Source organism: Cyprinodon tularosa, unplaced genomic scaffold, assembly GCF_016077235.1.
Source record: "Cyprinodon tularosa strain WSP-4 unplaced genomic scaffold, ASM1607723v1 ctg239, whole genome shotgun sequence".
NCBI lineage: Eukaryota > Metazoa > Chordata > Actinopteri > Cyprinodontiformes > Cyprinodontidae > Cyprinodon > Cyprinodon tularosa.
In genome coordinates this window covers 2,208,215-2,227,732 of record NW_024038892.1, presented here as the reverse complement: position 1 = coordinate 2,227,732, position 19,518 = coordinate 2,208,215, and the positions used below count along the sequence as shown (strand labels likewise).

The 19,518-nt window shown below is 36.7% G+C and overlaps 1 protein-coding gene across 1 annotated transcript; it reads left to right on the top strand.

The window, feature by feature from the left end:
- The first annotated feature begins 3,530 nt into the window (after window positions 1-3,530).
- LOC119785012 (putative helicase mov-10-B.1) lies at window positions 3,531-17,907 on the top strand. Its single transcript, XM_038287384.1, has 23 exons — window positions 3,531-3,975; window positions 4,057-4,159; window positions 5,745-5,926; window positions 6,189-6,291; window positions 6,374-6,515; window positions 6,623-6,875; window positions 9,487-9,618; window positions 9,708-9,885; window positions 10,093-10,235; window positions 10,341-10,535; window positions 11,200-11,312; window positions 11,756-11,952; window positions 12,187-12,284; window positions 12,435-12,532; window positions 12,627-12,725; window positions 14,032-14,134; window positions 14,222-14,339; window positions 15,441-15,632; window positions 15,768-15,839; window positions 16,741-16,866; window positions 16,936-17,024; window positions 17,130-17,245; window positions 17,331-17,907. The coding sequence occupies exons 1-23, from the start codon at window positions 3,842-3,844 to the stop codon at window positions 17,390-17,392; spliced, it is 3,048 nt and encodes a 1,015-aa protein (XP_038143312.1). The 5' UTR covers window positions 3,531-3,841; the 3' UTR covers window positions 17,393-17,907.
- Window positions 17,908-19,518: the final 1,611 nt, after the last annotated feature.

Sequence of the window (19,518 nt, the reverse complement as noted above, 5' to 3'; positions counted from 1 at the left end):
GTTTCCTAGCATTTTGCTTCAAAGTACGCAGCTCTGCATTAAACCAAGGAGCAAGCTTTCTATTTTTAACGGTTTTCATTTTCAAAGGAGCTGCGTTGTCTAAGGCAATACGCAGAGAACTAGCAACCCCCTCAACAAAATCATCAACCTGTGAAGGGGAATAAGCTAAGCTTTTGCACTCTGCAGCACTGCTCAGTGACACAGAGCAGAGAGAAAGTGAAGCAGATTCTTTAAAATTTATAACTGCACTATCTGATAAAGATGTACTAAAATTGAACCTTCTTTTGGGGGAGGAGAACTCTGTTAAAGTAATCCTGAAGGTTATTAGAAAGTGGTCAGAGAGGACAGGGTTGTGAGGAAATACTGTTATTTCTTCACATTCTATGCCGTATGTCAGCACAAGATCCAAAGTATGAAGATGAGAATGCGTGGGACTATTCACATTTTGAACAAAGCCAATAGTGTCTAAGATAGCATTAAAGGCTGCTCTTAAGCTATCGCCTTCAATGTCAGCATGGATGTTAAAATCTCCCACTATGATGACCCTGTCAGTATTTAATACCAAATCAGAAAGGAACTCTGAAAACTCATCTAAAAATTCAGAGTAAGGACCTGGTGGACGATACAAAGTTACAAAAAGAAGAGGTTTTCTTGCCTTGAAATTTGGATCAGGGAAATTAAGGGTTAAATGTTCAAAAGAGTTGTAGGAATTAATTGTTTTGGGAGTAATCAGTAAGTCAGACTCGAAGATTGTTGCTACTCCTCCTCCTCGCCCAGAACTTCTGGGGATGTGAAAATTTAAATAGCTTGAAGGAGTTGCCTCATTTATGCTCACATAATCCTCTTGCTGCAGCCAGGTTTCTGTAAGGCAAAACAAGTCAATGTGATTATCACAAATCAAGTCATTAACTAGTAGACTTTTAGAGGAAAGCGATCTTATGTTAAACAGACCGCATTTAATTGTTTTTACTTTTTCCCCAATTGGAGTTATTTTGATTTTAATTAGATTATCATGATTTACTCCTTTGGGAATCTTTGCTAATTTATTAGATTTTGGTCGTGGGCAAGACACTGTCTGAATGGAGTAAAGAGTGGGTAACAGTAGAGAAGCTGCAGAGATGTGTGTTAAACTACAACTCTGCTTCCTGGTCTGCACCCTGGGTGGTCAGGGTTTTGGAGGACTAATAAATGTGGCCAGATTCCTAGAAAGAAGAGCTGCACCATCCAAAGTGGGATGGATGCCGTCTCTCCGAATCAGACCAGGCTTTCCCCAAAAGGATTGCCAATTATTAATGTAGCCCACGTTGTTTTCAGGGCACCACCTAGACAACCAGCGATTGAATGACGACATGCGGCTAAACATGTCATCACTGGTCAGATCAGGGAGGGGACCAGAGAAAATTACGGAGTCCGACATTTTTTTGGCAAACTTACACACCGAAGCAACACTAATTTTAGTGACCTCCGATCGGCGTAACCGGGTGTCATTACCACCAGCGTGAATAACAATCTTACTGTATTTAACCTTATCCTTAGCCAGTAGTTTCAGGTAGGATTTGATGTCGCCCGTTCTGGCCCCCGGCAAACATTTGACTATGGTCCCTGGTGTCTCTAATGCCACGTTTCTGACTATGGAGCTGCCAATCACCAGAGTGGGCTTCTCAGTGGGTGTGTCACTGAGTGGGGAAAACCGGTTAGAAACGTGAACGGGTTGGTGGTGACCAGTGGGCAGAGATCCACGACTACGCTTTCTGCGTACAGTTACCCAATCGCCTGGCTGCTCAGGCACTTTTGGAGAACAGCTACGTGGGGGGCCTACTTCAACAGCCTGAAGCCTGGATTCTAACTCTGACACCCTCGCCTCCAAAGCTACAAAAATACTACACTTATTACACATCCCATTATCACTAAAGGAGGCAGAGGAATAACTGAACATCTGACACAGAGAGCAGGAGAGAGGAGAGGAAGAAGGAAGAGTTGGAAAAGAGTCAAGGGAGGGAGAGAGAGAAGCCATAGCAATGCTAAGCTAGCGCTAGCCTAGGCTAGCTACTTCTTGCTATCAGAAATAAAACCGTGTGAAACTGACAAGTGCTCAGTAGAAAAGTGCAGCAGAAGGTGCTATGTTTTAAAGTAGTCAGTTAGAGTTACTTAGATACAGAGATATCACAGAGAAAATAACTTAACTTCAGATGGAGATCCTCTGAACAGCTGCACACTCAGTTGCACACTCAGTTAATCCAAACATTAGAACTGTTGTTATAATTTACTTGTGTTGATAAGTATATTACAATTTTCTTAATTGAAACAGGTGATTATTGCTTTTTAATTACCATTATAACCCATGTAGGTTTTACTGTAAGTGCTCATTTTTATTTACAGATAATATCGCATCATTCCTTCAACAAAGCATAAGATGCGCAGATGTGCGACGTGGGTATCTGTCAGTCTATTACAGCTTTTGTTTGCCAGTTCCATGCGGTTTTTGTTTAAAGATTTTCTTGAATACAACAGCTTATTAAGGATTTTGAAACACCTGCTTAAGACTTCTTTGTAGCCTAAATCCATGGGCAGTTCTAGACAGGGGCCAACGGGGGCCAGAGCCCCTGTAAATCATGTCCTGGCCCCTCTTATGGCCCCTGTACTGAAGACATAATACCAAAGAAATTCTAATGATGATATGCGCTGGAACGGGCATGGTTACTGATAGATCCTTTGGATCTATTTCATTTTTTTCTTTACAAATTCTGTTTTATGAACTATTAAAAAACAATAAGGTGATAGCTTCAGTGGTATTGAGATAGAATCCCAGTTTTCATCTGCTAAATGGTTTTTCAAAACAAATTTAAAAAATACTCTAATTTTTACTGCTGAATTTAACAGTTTTTCTTAAATTCTAATTCAGATTTTATATAAAACCGAAATTTCAACTCAAATTAAGTCAAAAATATGTAAAATTCCTAAATGTGTATTGACCTAATAGGACATTTAGAATTTTAATGAAACTTAATCACTCTTTATTTATTTGAATCCCTTGCCCTGTTTTTTATTTCATGCTTTTCTGTGGCCCCATCAAAACATGCTGCCCTTCCCCCGGCCCCCCTGGTACATTTGGTCTTGAGCCGCCACTGACTAAATCTCTTATACTATTTCATTTCTCCTCCTCCTTAGTTAATTTGCTCTGCTTTACAGTCATTCTAAGAATGTGGTTATTCCTGCTGCAGCTTTTATTTCCTTTTTGTTAAGTTTCCTCTTACAAGTTAAATTGGATGCATCGCCCTTCAGCCAGACCAGTTGTGACTCATTATGGACGGTTAATCACTGCTTGACAATCATCAGTCTTTCACATGATTTGGACCATAAAAAACAGATTCAGCATATTCGGTTCATAATTCGTCTACTGTTATATTAAAATGTATGGCTACAGATAAATAAAAATTAAGTGTTTTCAACAATTAGGTATTTTGGAGGTGGCCTCCGTAGACCTATTCATTTTTGATGACGTGTTCATTGACGTGTAATTAATTGTATTTTGTCTGTTGTTGGCAACCTTGTTTGCATCGCTGGTTTCCGTTTATTGTTTTTATTAGGTTTCGTTTCTTCAGACTCTGTAAGTGTTTCGATGTGCCCGTTTTAACATTCGGCCCCGTCCGTTTACTAATAGCGTTACTGATTCAGTGAAAGCCGCAGAGCACCGCCCGTCTGGAGTGTTAGAAGGTTAAAAGCGAGCAATCCTCAATAGGATTTTCTTCGTATGAAGTCGTATGATTTCCTCACACATCCGTGAAGAGAGATCTAGAGAACGTTTTTGCTACATTTTTGAGTCACACTGTGATCTAGAATCATGGTCAAACGGAGTTTATCTTCACTCGTCCAAATTGGAATGGACTTTTTCGAGTTTTTAAACGAGACCCAAAGGACTTCCATCACAGACAGACTCCAGCTTAGAGACATTTACAATGATGAGTTCAGGTGCAGGTGAGTACATAAACCAATCTACCAGGGCAGACCAAAATTTGATATGTATTTAATTTCATTCTAATATTTCCTTGATTATAGGAATCCAGGAATCAAAGATCCAAACTTTGGTTCAGTCCTTCACGCCCTCAAAGTGTGTCACAAGATAAAAAGACGAACAGACATCATAAACTTCACCCCAGCGGTTAGTATACATTTATCCTTTTTTGGCATTGGCCCTTTATGCTATTTTGACAATCAAATTTAAAATAAATTTAATTGAAACAGTTGAAGCTTATAAATAATTTAATTGTGCGAGTAAAAAAGGTGAAAGTGCAATTATTTTTTTTTTTTATAAAAACTTTTAAAAAACATGGATGAACTCTAAACACAAGAAAGCAATCCTGTTACACACACACACACACACACACACACACACATATATATATATATATATATATATATATATATATATATATATATATATATATATATATATATATATATATATATATATATATATATCTATATATAGATATATATAGATATATATATGAAATTGTGAAAAATAAAAGTGTCGCATTACCTAATTTAACAGTGAAGTTCCTTAAAAACTGTCGGACATGGATTTTTATTTATTTTCTTACATTGTTATATTTTATTTTGTTATTTTGTTGTGTTTTTTAACCAGGAGGTCTCATTCAGATCTGAAACATATATTAGATAGAGCTGGTAGCACAGCCCCACAAATCAGAACTTTAGTATATAAAGCAGTAATGCACAAAATCGAAAATGACAAGGCTATTCAAACACAGCAAACTCTCTTAAAATTATAGTAATTCTTTTATCACTTCTGTTACTTTTTTATGTCACAAAAGAAATGAAGTTTTAGTTAATACAATTTTATATTTTATTACTTGATATGGGTTCATGGTTGGAAAAATCATTTTGTATTACTTGTATGTATTTTTATTAGGATTTTAAATATTATTTAGGTTAAAAAAAATCTAAGATAAAACACAAATATAAAATGAATAACTAAGAAACATTTTTTTTTTTTTTTGCATTTATCTTGAACTTGAACTATCTGGTACTGATTGTGGATGGACCTCGTTATTTCTAAATAGGCTAAAGGTGTCTACAGTAAGGCAAATTGGATAGGATTTGAATAGCATAAAACCTGTCCAACCTGTTTGTAGACACTTACCTCATTGTATACAAACTTCTTTTCCGACGTGCCTGCTGGTTGCATATTTGTGCTAAATGTAAATTAGCCCTTTCTTCTTTGATTTCCGATATTGTCTTCCACCCACTGGCGGCTAGGAAAAATCCAGTAAAGCTGCACCTTTGTATAAGCCACATGGCTCAAAGGTGAGGAAAAAGTAGTGGTTTTTGGTCTGGAAAATACAGTATTTTTAAATATTTATTAACCAATGATTTGACTCCTGATATCCAATAAATAGCTGATCCAGCAAATTAGTCAATTCCGATGCCGATATCCAATCCAGGTATCAGATCTGTGCATCTCTAGTAAAAAAATCCAATTATCGTCACAGCACTACCTGAAAACTAGCTGCTGTCTCATTAGGTTAAGAACTTTACATCAATCATCTTTAATTTATAGAAAATTTGAATTGACCTTTTATTTTTGAGTTAGGGTAAAAAAAATCTCCAGGTTTCAACCATGCAGACTTTTGATTTGTTCTACTGCCTCTTATCGAGGCCAAAAGTAATCTAGAGGTGTGTCTTATTTTTCATTTCAAGATAAATGTCTGATTGAATTTCTGCAGGTCAAAGCTCAATACATGAACCAGTGGTGTATACCCAAGACCCGTGAGCCACCACCCGAGCCAAGCAGGTCAGATAGCATTGATGCCTCAACAGACACCAAGTCAGCAGATGAGGCGGTGACGGGAGTCAGAGCCAGGAGAAAATTGGCCAGTGAGCTGATGAGCATACTGAAGGTGGAAAGGTAATAAGACAGAACTCTCCTAATATTTTCCCTGGTTCCTTAAAAAAAGAAAAGAAAAAAAATATTGCATTTCAAAACAAATAAATTTCTTTAGAAATCTAATACACCTGTGATTGCTTTATGTTTGCATAAATTAGAAAGAAAAAAAAGCAAAACAGAATTCTTGTGACTGAGCAGATATCCTTAGCAGCCTGCATTAATTCTTTACTAAACTCTGAGCTGTACAATTATTTTCTAACATTTGCTCTTTTTTGGACCTTAGGTATCTTTCCATGTTGCTCTCTGATAAACATGGTATAAGCATCACTTCTGACTGTCCGTTTGAGAACGGCAAACTTGTCCTGTGTGTGAAAAACACATATGAGGTACGATTGCTGCCCTTCTCTGTCTGGAATCGTTTGATATTTAACATCTCTAAACCCTTTTATTTATATTATATTTTTTCAGTATACAGTCAAGCTGAATGTGGAAAACACAGGAGATCAGCCTTTGTATTTTACTTACTACACACCACTGCACTGGCTTAGGTGCTTAACTCTACGTGATGAAAAAAGGGTGACCAGACTGCAACCCCTACTTCTAAATCCAGGTGATGCAATTAAAGAAAAAAACAAAAACAAATTCATCTTTATTTTAGAAAAACGTTATAAAATTAGTATTAATGGTGTAATAATAAATGTTTTGTTCTTTTCTCAGGTGACAGCTATGAAGTCGAGGTCAGTTTCCAATGTAGTCTGGTTGGGTTTTTTCCAGCTACACTGGCATTTGAATTCAAACCAGACTTGGAGCCGACCACTGCTGCCTTCCATATTGTGCGGATCATCGAGGCTCAGTGTATAACTGATTTAGGACTGGAGCTGGCCCCTATAGCGCCCTTCAAGCCTCGCTGCCTCCCTGACTGGATCCCAGAACCTGATTGCAAGATTGTGGATGGGGAGCCACCTGAGGGGTACGTTCCTTTTCTCAACATACTCTCCATAAACATAGGAGCACAAACATCAGGTGCTTCATGCAAATTACTTGGAGTTCGAATAATGAAGTAACGTTGAACAGTATTGACATCAGTGTCAGAATGCTTGGTCTATTATTCCAATTTAACAGGCATTGCTCAGGTGCGGTGGCGGGGGGATCTCTGTTCCAATGCATAGAGATGTCTGTGGCATGCACTCACTTAATATAGGCCTACGTAATCCTACAACAACATGATATTTACAGTTGGTTTATTAAAAACGCTTTTCAGTAAAAGTCAACAACAATAAATACATAACAAATTATAATTTTATTCAAAATGTATTTATTAAAAAATGCTTAACAATTCCTGTAATGAATGAATAGCACAATGAAAGAAATAATGTCTCATCTAAACATCCCTCACTTAACAAAAAAGTTAACAATAACTCTCAACTCCCAATATACATGATACTCAGCCTCAGTAATGAACGAAATAATGTCTGTTCTGTAGGCTATTGGTAAAAATAAATAAAAAAATGAGCTAATTAACAAAAAATACTTCTTGTGTAGCAAAAATAACTCAAAATGTACCAAAAACAAACAAACATATCAATAGACTATCTTTACTTTTGGAGTCCAGGTGGCTTTTCAGATCCGTTGCACGTCCATTGGACACTGAGACATATGTGCCTGCTTTGCACACTGTGCACAAGGCCTCCCATTTGTCTCGACCCGGTCTGAAAGCGGGGAAACTCTTTTGTAAATCGTCGGTAAACATACATTTGCGGCTTTGCATGTTGTTGGCGTACTGAGAGCCACGCTATCTATCTTCTGATTAAGAACAGGGCTGCCCGCACTGGCGCGGCTCAGGGGTTACGTCACACGCAGTGCCCTAGTGCCTGTAAATTTAATGGTCCAATGAAGGTAATTTAAAAAAACAGGACATTTCCTCACTTTCTAAAAAAAAAACCGGGACGCCCAGGACAGGACGTGAAATACGGACATGTCCAGGGAAATACAGACGTTTGGTCACCCTAAGTAACTAAGTAAACATGGCAACGATGCTATCAGTCTGTCAGTGATAGACTTCATGAACACACCTCAGGGACATTTATTACAGCCATTCAACAACTCAATAAATTACATCAGCAACTGTGTGAAGTACAGTTAATGTTTAAAACCTTTAAGGATTTAAAGGTCCTTCGATTCGAATTGTAATTTTAGGAGTATCTATTAAGCATTTTCTGCAAGTTTTATTTATTTCAAGCAACATACAGGTGTGTCGGTCAGTAGGGTGTTTCAGGTAGACTATTTAATACCTAACCTGTCAATCGGTGCCTCCTAAGAACAAACATTCTGTTGCACTGAGGGATAGTTAGATCTTTAATTGGTATGGTGCAACACAGTCTTTTAGTACAGAGTCCTGCAGCGGGTCGGGTACCCACCGGCATCTGGTAGGTATCTTTATAAATCGTACATCTGCAGGTAGAAAAATTACCCACATTATTTCACAGGTGCGGGAACGGATATAAATTAACAAAATGCAGGCAAGTGTCATACAGAGTTACAGCATGAAACTTATTATTTATAATTTCTTATTTATTAACTCTACATCTTAATTAACATTTTCAAGAATATCCAAGTAACATTAAGTTTTTAAGCAACAAGGCAACCCTAGTTGTGAGTGTGAGGCAATGTTCTTTACTGCCTCTATTATTGAGACAGTATTCTGCTGCAGCTGGAAAAATAAAGAATGTTGTGTTTGAGGACTTAAATGGCTGTGTGTACACTTTGTCATTAGGGGTTGGGTCGCCCAGGTTTAAACGCCCAGGTTTTAAAAAGTAATAATTATGGTAATCCTGACACATGCAGGACTCTGGTTTATATAAGACAATCTAAAACAGATGATATCATCACATGCCAGCAGGTCAGCAGGATCACTGAACACATGCACCCTCCTTGCACAATGCGACACACCTTGATGCAGCTATTTATGCGTATGTGAGATTATCTACACCATATCTACTTGATTAATCATCTTATCTAATTTGTAAGGAATAATAGCCTTTTGAGAATAAAAATTTATTTTTTGTAACTCAGCGCACATATATAAGAACTTTTACATGACCTATACTGAGGAATATTTACAGACTCATCTTGCTGAGACTGTTTTCATGGTTTTTGTGTATTATATTATTATATGAAGCTAAATTCTATTCTGTTTTCTCCTTTTGTTTTGAATCTTAAAAGCACAAACCCATGGAAGAAAATTATTATTGTAGGTTTGTCTTTCATTTTAAATTAACTGAATAGAGTCAAATTTGTGTTTCTTTGGGTAAGTTTTCGTTTTTTTTAAATATTTTTATTGTGGATTGAAAAATTGCTGCACGCTTTCACACAACAATCATTTTTAGACTTTATGAGTTAGTTGGAGAAAACTGTGCTGCGGGATTTTTTGTGCATAGAAATGCTTTATATTTACGAGGCCCCGGATGTTCTTGATAACACCCACGATGGTTTATATTACATTAAATTATTACTAAAAGGTATGCTTTGGTTTGATTTGGACTGATTTGCTTTCATCTTTATTTCTTTTTCTCACCTTGCAGACTCGCTGTGATGCAACTAGAATATGTGGTTCACTTAAAAAAGTACCTGACACCACCATACATGAACGACCTCATTCAGCTACTGAGGAAACCTACTCACCCGTCTCGAAACTTTCTCGCTAATGAGAAAAGGTAAGTTGACAAGTTTCTACCTAAAAAAAGGTTCTAATGCGAATATACTCTATTAAACTTGTTTTATTAATATTATTATTTTTTTGAAGTAATTTTTTGGAGAAACCTTTGTGTTGGGAGAATTATACTGAGAAGTTCCAGTTGTTGCTGTATCTGGAGGAACTTCAGATGGAGTTTGATATCAGAAGATACAACATTCCCAATGACGACAGAAAACACGCTGAGCTAGCAAGAGACACAACCAACCGGAAGCTTCTTGTTCTAGAGGTATGAACGTGCTCCTGTCATTCAGGTTAGATATAATGGTAGAATATTTTGATTGACGCTGAAAAAAGAGGGACGTCTTTGGATTAAATAAATATGTATATATATGTATATATATATATATATATATATATATATATATATATATATATATATATATATAAAATCTGTTAAAGTGGAGTGTGTCATTTCTTTTAATTCACCCTCCAGGTACCTGGTGTCTCTGAGAACCGACCCTCTGTGCTGCGGGGGGATTCACTGCTTATGTACCCGCAGGGAGAAAAGGGGGTGAAATACCGTGGATATGTTCATGGTGTGCAGCTGGACAGCATCAGACTGGGCTTTGCCCAAGAGTAAGTCTGAGACACTACAGCAAGAGCAGTAACAACAAAAGGCACACAGTCCCTCATCTGGAAACAAAGCTTCTACTACTATTTTTGTCTCCTCTTTTTTCACAGATTTCTAAATCGATATGGCAAAGACTTCAGCTTTATTGAAGGGATAAAATTCAATGTTGAGTTTACAATCAATCGCCTACCTGTGCGGCTCCAGCACAGAGCTGCAGAACTTGCAAGGAGCCATAACCTCAGGAGTGTGTTGTTTCCTGTTGAACCCACTTTATCGTATGGAAAACCTGACCTCCCCAAACTCAAGTAAGAATTTATATATCTCACTTTTATTTCCTGTAGTTCTCATCAAAGACACAAGATTTTACTTTTGTGGCCTCAAGATTCAACCTTTTCAGTACTGCATTGAATTAGTAATAAATCTAGGATATGATTAATCTATATAATATGAGACACTAAGGAACCTTTTTTATAGACACTAAACTGGATGGGTAGACTTGGAGTTTCACGATTTGCACATGTAAGCTCTGAAGCCGGCAGTTGCTATGAATGGAGAGCAGTGCTTGGCAAATCAAATAATATAAATTCTCATTGTTTAACCCAGCAACAAAAAAGGAAGGCTTTCAGAATAGCAAATACTTAAGATATTTCATATCTGTGGGATAAAGAACCAGAAGCAAACTCAGTTTGGTGCTGGTTAAACAGTATCATAAGCAAATAAGGAAGGTCTTAACAAAGTGCTGACCGGTTGAGCAAATCCACAGTAACAGCAGGGACCTTGTTGAATTAAACACATATCAAACTTGGGAGAATGTTTTTCTCCTAGAGGTGAGAATCATCTGCTAGTACAAACTATGGCTCAGGATGTGAAAAACAATCCTTGAGAATGAGGTCAGGCTGCTTTTCTTATACTTAACCAGGAAATCCATTCTCCTCAACACAATTCCTTTCCTTTTCTGTTTTACTGTAGACTGTTTGACTACCAGCTGGAGAAAAACCCTGAGCAGTATCAAGCTGTTCAGCACATTGTAGCTGGGTCATCCAGACCTGCTCCCTATCTTGTGTTTGGTCCACCGGGAACAGGTAAAGTAGACCCAGAATACAGTGCTGATACGGTTTTAAAACCGTAAAAATAAAAAAATAAAAAGTAATCTATAGATTTGTATTAAGCTCCTTAGACATGACTTTTTCACTTATGCTGTTGTGAGTCTTAAATTATGTCTCCAGAAGCAATGCTCCTCTAAATATGTAATGTTTGCTCGTTTAGTCAAAATAACTTATCTCAGATTGGCGGAACTACATCTGTAAACAGTCATGTGGAAATTTGACCAAAGTTACACAGCTGAACATAGGTTTGGGCTTTAACTTGGGCAGTCTAGATATTTTTTTACCTCTGCTATTATATTAAATGTCAACTCCATTTTTCATCTAAACTGCCTTAAATATCCCCTGTACCTAATAGTTATAGTAAACATTTTAAAAGTAAAAGTACTTTAACCTTGTTAAAAGTTATTCTGTATTTCAAGGTAAAACTGTCACTGTTGTGGAGGCCATCAAGCAGATAGAGAAGACCCAGACTTCCTGCCACATTCTGGCCTGTGCTCCCTCCAACAGCGCTGCTGACCTGCTGTGTACCAAGATTCGAGAGCATGTAGACGCGCGCAATGTCTACCGCATATACGCAAGCAGCCGTGACCCAAAACTCGTCCCTGAGCAACTTAAGGTAAGTGATGATCCAAAATGTAAGGTATTGGCATTTCAACCCATAAAAACTGCTATATCATTAATTTTATCACTACTATAATGGATCCACGTTGACTTAGCCTACAGCTTTTTTTTTTTGACACAATGCACTTGCTTTGCTCTGTGTATTTATTTATTTATTTTTGCTTTCATAATAATGCATCATATTTTTGATATCATTTTCCTAAAATGTTTGGATTGTGATGTTTCACAGGCGTGCTCTAACCTGGAAGGAGATTCTTACCATTTTCCTCCCAAAGAGAAACTGATGGAGTATAAAATTGTAGTCACCACCCTTTTAACTGCTGGAAGGTAGTGAAAATCATCCATAACTAAATCACTTGCAAATCATCACACTTTTTGTGACATATTATTTGCTATTTTCTATTTAACCTCACAACTCATTGACACTATGCATGAACTTCTGCTTGTGATTTGCTCCCATTTATTTAAATATTGCAGGCTTGTGTCAGGTGACATTCCCTCTGGACATTTCACACATGTGTTTGTGGATGAGGCAGGACACGCTGTAGAGACTGAGTGTTTAGTCCCCCTGGCAGGTGAAGGAGGATAATCAGCAGGGGCTCTATAATGGGATTGAACTTTATGTTTTATTAATTTATTTTTAAATTTTTGTTTTTATATGTCTAATAGGATTGCTTGATGCTGAGACTGGACAGCTTGTTCTAGCTGGAGATCCCAAGCAACTTGGACCCATCCTCAGATCTCCTTTTGCGCTGAAATACGGAATGGGTAAGAACTAGAGATGGACAAGACAGAGATTTTGTGCACAATTTTGATCACCATTTATATAAAGCTCTCAACTGGTGTTAACAATTTCTCATTCAAACTGTAGAAACAAAAATACTTCTCTTTATAAACTGAAAATGAAGTTCCCTAATTTAAAAAAGCTAACAAAAAATGTGGCAGTGATTTGCACAATACTAGACATAAAACAATTTTAATGCAGTTTTACATTTATTAGTTTATCTGCACAAAATGCAGAACTGCACGGAAATAAAATAAATATTTTTTTAGCAATATATGTGTATATTTCTTACTACTTACTGTGGTTTCTTTAGGTAATTTATTTGATCATTTATTTTTGGTTATTGTAACTATAGAGGTGCTTAAAAAGGTTTTTGTTACAAGTTATCTTCAATTATGTTTAGAGAATGTCAATGTATGTTTGAGTCAAGTCAGTGTTACATAGCTCATCAGTTTAACATGACTTGTCTCTCATTTCAAAACAAACTTAGTTGACAAAGGAACATTATGCTATTGTTTAAGGCATCACCACAGTATGTTTAACACAATATTGTTGAATGTGTACCTTGAATCAGTGCTGCAGATTCAATGCAGGTTGATTGACAACACTTCCAAATCTTGCATATTCAGAAAAGGGATTAATCTGAGCAGGTTTGCTGTTATAAGTTCAGCATCCTTATATTAGCCGATGCCTCACCATATTTTAATGTAGCAATCTGAAGGAACAGCTAACATGCCCATATTTGAGGAAGTTTGTTGATGTGTTGCTACGCAGACATACAGGTCCTAATAAAAACTGCTTCATCTTCCTAAAACACCCATAGAGTCTGTTAGTACCTATATGGCAAACAACTGATAACGTATGAACACGATTTTCTTAAGCCCTGAAAAAACATTCTGTTCAAACTTTTAAAACACCCATTTTAACCTACACACACGATTTCAGTGCAATTAAAGCTTAGTAAAATGTCAAATCTTTCCTGATATTAAATTGTGTTTTAAAAACATTCAATAGCTTTAGCGAGTTTTGTTAGTTTGTGTTTTCACAACTAGAACAAAGATCAGAATCAACTTCTTTGATTCACCAATTGTAAAAAATCAGATATCGTTATGAAAGTTGAAGATTCCAGTTCAATGTTAATTTCTTTGAGCATTCTTTTTTTTTTACACAAACTGTCTTTACAAAGCCACACTTAATTTTTAATGACAATTTAAAGGGCTCTGACTCCAGCCTTGACTTACATAATGCTGGAATGTATATTAAGTGGTTCAAATACTGTGCTGTTTGCAGGAGTGTCCCTCTTGGAGCGCTTGATGACTGATTTCCCGCTGTACCAAAAGAATGAGGGTGTCTACAACAACCTCTATGTGACAAAATTACTGCGTAACTATAGGTGAGGTAGAACATGTTTAATGTTTTTCATCAGCAGAATCTACGTGTTCATGTTTTCAGAATACAACTTCTTTATCTTCTCTTTCAGGTCTCATCCTGTCATTCTCAAGATTCCCAATGAGCTTTTCTATGATGGAGAGCTTCAGGCTTGTGCTGAAGAATATTCACGCAACTTCTACTGCAATTGGGAATACCTTCCCAAGCAGGTATTGATTCACTGATGTTACTGTAGGATAGTTGTATGCAGAGGAGGGTAGTAGCTGGTTACATTTCCTCAGTTACATTTGCTTGAGTAACTTAAAAAAAAAAAAAAAAAGTACTTTCAGGGGTTTTACATCATTGTAATTTCATTTTACTTGAGCAAAAACATGACATAGTATCTCTACTCTTACTTGAGTAAAATTTCTGGCTACTCCATCTATTGTGAGTAATTAAATTAATGCAAAGAAGCTTATTTTAAACAAATATGCACTATTATGAGACAAACTTTCACATTTTTTTGTACTTAGTGCTTGCTATTTAAATGTTAATTTCCATCTGCTGTGTACGACAGAGTTTTAGGGCCAGGTTAGAGGGGTTTTTTTGGGTTTTTTTTTCGAGAATAAAGTCATCATATTTTTGAGAAAAAAGTTATAACATTACAAGAATAAAGTAATAATAAGTACAAGAATAAAGTTGCAACATTACGAGAATAAAGTCTTAATATTATGAGAATAAAGTCCTAATATTACTGGAATAAAGTTGTATTTTATGACAACTCCTACAAGAAGCACTTTCCTCCCTAAACTGAGAAATGTGGAGCTGGCCTGGCCCTAATACTCCCTTGTAGCAGTGTCATTTGGAGGTTGAGTTAAAATACAGTAAACAGTATACTCTAATTTAACATGTATAAATACTGTTACTATTGATTTTCTAAGTTTTATAACTGAAAACATTTATTTTGATTAATGTCAATTCCACCTATTTTTTTTATATAATGAATGTATGTTACATGTTTATTTCTATGAATATGCATCAGAATTTCACATCATTTTGTAAAATGTTAAATTGGTTATGATCATGGATAAAAAAGTAGATCAGTTACTCAGTATTTGAGTATCCTCTTTACCTTTAAGAAAGTACAGTCTATTTAGTGATTACAATATCTGAAAATATTTCAATTGTCTACTTTTGTGGCATTGTGCAGACCTAATTGGATTCAAACTATCTTGATAATCATCAAAAAAAAGTAACTCAAATAGTGTGGAAAGAAATGCTTTTTTTTATTTTTATATTTCTTCTAAAAAAAGTTCTTGCATCTCTTTCAGGGCTTCCCATTGATCTTCCATGGGGTTACTGGTACTGACGACCGTGAGTCCAACAGCCCCTCATTCTTTAATATTGCAGAAATAGAGGTGGTTATGGAGTATGTCAAAAAACTGCTGCAGACACAAGGGAAGAAAGGGCTAGCAAAAATAGCCCCTAAAGATATAGGCATCATCGCCCCCTACAGGAAGCAGGTGTGAATTGTTTTCAAACACATGACCCTTGGTGATGGCTTTTTATTTTTAGAATAGGTGCTGCTGAAATAAACAACTTCTAGGGACATGTGAAAACTAAATGGTACAATGGTTTTATATCTTTGTGAAACACAGGTGCAGAAAATACGCAAAGCCTTGGAAAAGGTTGGGAAAGACTTAAAAGTTACTGACATGGGTGATCTTAAGGTAATACATACTAACATCATAGAGGGACAAGTGCTGTATTTTTTTTTCAGAACTATACGATTGGATGTAGTGAAAATGCGTACACAACCATACATTCAACACTTCATCTTAACAGTGTTTTTTATTACAAAGGTGTACTTAAGTAGCTCCATGATCCTTGTTTGCTGTGCTTGAAAAAAATCTGCATATGATAACGCTGATGTCAGTGTGCTTTACAGTGGATTCAGTGTTTGAGGATTACCTGATAAGCTGTCTGCAGCCTCCAGAACTAGAAAAATAACACTCTGTCTTTTTGGACATTGTAATTCTTGTCAGTTTTAAAAAGTCTCTCACCAATAACTTGGCCTCACATATGTTGGTTAAAATTTTACAGAACTCATTGAGAACTGTAGACCTTTGTTAACCATCTTGAAGTTTTTTCATTGGATAAATCTCTGCAATTTTGACTATTTTGATAAATTCTGTATTCTCTTACATTTTACTGGATTTTGGTTTCTACTTTAAAGCCTTTAATATTCTGCTACTCTTAAATATTTACCTGAATTGTTTCCCTGTTAATCAATGACTTTATCAAAGGCTTGTGTTATAAAAACAGTGTCTGAAAAAACACATTTTGCACTGATAATTAAAGAGGGACATAATGCCTGTGTCCTTAGGCAAGAGCCCCCTACTATTTGTTGTAGAATGAATGACCTGGTTGATCAGCACAACTATTATTTTTAAATCCCCCTCCTGTCAGTTATTTATTTTATGTTTTACTGCATGCTTTAACTGTTGTTTCACTGTTGATCTTATTGTAAAATATTGTCTGCAAAAATAGGCTTTTTTTTTTTTATAAATACCAGTTATTGATCTGGTTAGTGATGTAACATATCTGTACTTGTGTTTATGTATGTGGCAGGTCGGTTCAGTCGAGGAGTTTCAAGGACAAGAGAGGAGAGTAATCCTGGTGTCCACAGTTAGAAGCAGTCCCAGATACTTTGATATTGACAAAAACTTCAGCCTGGGCTTTGTCAAGAATGAGAAGGTTAATAAAACAGCCACACACGAAGACGTTGAATATTCGAGATAATCCTAACTGTCTTTGTTTCTTCAGAGATTCAACGTGGCTGTGACTCGAGCCAAAGCTCTGCTGATCGTGGTGGGAAACCCCCTGGTATTGAATGCAGATTCTACCTGGGCCCGGTAATATTTCATATGCAAACGGTTGCAGACTTCAATATAATAGAAGTGAAATCAGAGCTTCCATAGAAGAAAATTCTGTTGTTTTTTCCTTTCTTTTTTTTTAAGCTTTATCGAGTACTGCAAAGAGGAAGGAGGCTATGAGGGCTTCACGCATGCTGAGGAAGATGAGGGGGAGATCGTAGCCAGATTGTCTGCACTCTACATCAGCATTGAGGCTCAGAGTAAAACCCATCTCATCTCCTCTCTTAAAAGAAAAATAAGCTGTATTTTCAAACAATGATGACACATTTTTCCTCTCTATTCCAGTTGAGACTGCCGAGAGTGTTGTCCAACAGCAACTGGATCCTGAATGGAGGAACGACATGTGAGAAACCGGAAGAGAGACGATGTCCAGTGGGAAAACTTGAAGAGCATTATTACTATATAAATACAAATCACTGCTCGGCATTAAGAGTCAGTATTCATCTGACATGAGGTCAGGGAAGACATTTTAATTATCAGTAACAGCATTTGGCCAAAGACGAAAGTTGCAGAGAAATGAATTGCACTTAAAGATGAAAAACATTTAAATATTCAGTCTTCTCAGGGTTCAAGTTTTTTTTTAAATCTATATCACAGCTATTTATAAGTCAATAAAATGTATTAGTTGATTATTTGTGTGTTGAATCACAAAAAAATCTAAATCAAAGTGTGGCATTTAAAGAATATAAAAACTCAAATTACCATTACTCTAGCCTGTATTATGTCATAGCATGAAAATGCAGGATCTTTTTAAATAATTTTTCACAGCTGTTTAGTTGGGGCTTTTTCTGTCAAACCAACAAGGGTATGATACATACTTCTTGTTTACCTTCACAAATAAATTTGTAAATCATGCAGTGCATTTGTATTCGGGGTGCTGTGTCAGAAGTTTTTACAACCATTTGTTGCATGTACTGGTGAAGATTCTCAGTTATCTAGGTCATAGTCATTCCAAAAAACAAAAACCATTGGACTCTGTTTAGCAAGTCTGCAGACATTTTGCTTCCCATCCAGGAAGCTTTTTCAATTCAAAATGTTTTGTTGCATGACTAAAGACTTTGCACAACTGTACTTGTACTGTACTGGACTTGAATGCACCCATTTTCCTTTGCAGATTTCCCCAGATGGATATTAAATTCAAATCTTTCCATAGGGGAAAAAAAAAAACATATTCAGGATCGCTTTTGACTGGGCAGTTCTACCTGCCCGGTTATTAGAACTAATTTTAGCTGTACAGGTTATGCGAAAAAGAGAATATGGATAAGTTCCCTTGGAGAGACTAGAATGTAAAGAATAACATTTGCAGCCAATGTATATGATTTGCCATTGCGTGGTTTCTCTTGATGCAGTTCTTCCAGCTCAATTATTATTAAATGGATGTTAACAGTCCTTTAAGGCCTATATACTGGTTCCCTTTTTCCTACCAGGTTTTTCATCCACTCATTTTTGCATGGGCATGCTTTAATTCTGTCAGATACTTAATGTAGTTGTAGTCTTACAGTTTATCCGGCAACAGCAGTCTCTTCAGAGACTCCCAAACTTCCCAAACAGTGTTACATGCCTGAACCAGGGGGGGCATCCAATAAAGATGCCCAAGTCACCTCAGCTGACTATATGTGGAGGAGAAGCGGCTCTATTGAGCTCCTCACCCTTTAAGGGAGTGCTCAGGCACCCTAAGGAGAGACAGCTAATTTCAGCCGCTTGTATTCAGGAGAAGAAAGCAGTGACGAAATCTGCTGGACCCTGAACCAGATTCTGACTGCACCTATAAATCCTGTCTATAAAGGTAATGAACAGGACAGAGGGCAGCTCTGTCAGAGTCCAACATGCATGAACAGGTCTGACTTAATGCTGGCAACTTGTGCTCTTCTTGTACAGAAACCAGATGGCCACAGGTAAAGGGCTGCACCTGGCTGGGGGGCTGCTTCAGTATACTGGATGTTGGGTTTTTTATGATTTAAACCATGATCTGAAATGAAATCTAAGAGTTTCCTCCTCTTGGAAAGAAACTTGAAAATACTGAACATTAAAAGGGGAATTCCAGCCTAGGCCCATGTCTTTGCAGCTATCAAGAAGTTTTTATCCAGACCTGAGGTCTGTTTCACAAAGCATGTTTGATAAAAAACTCTAACCTCTGTTTCTGTGGTAACACTTCCTAGAGCTAACCTGGTCAGTTGCAGGTTTTCCCTCAAACTCAGTGTCCTGCATCTCCTCCCTCCTTAAAGCCAATCACTTTTCTTTTCCTTATTTAGTCAGAGATTTCTGCTGTAGTTTGGTGTGAACAAGAAACTGAAAATCATTCACACGGTACATTTGACTAATCACCAGGTGTTAAAAAACACAGCATGTCTGTTGGATGAGGATCTAATTTAAGAATGAGTGGCATTAGTTTGCAATAAAATAAATGTTTATGGGGAGAGGATTTTTAGACAGCGTATAAATGTCCTTTCAAATTCAGAAAGTCATCTTTATG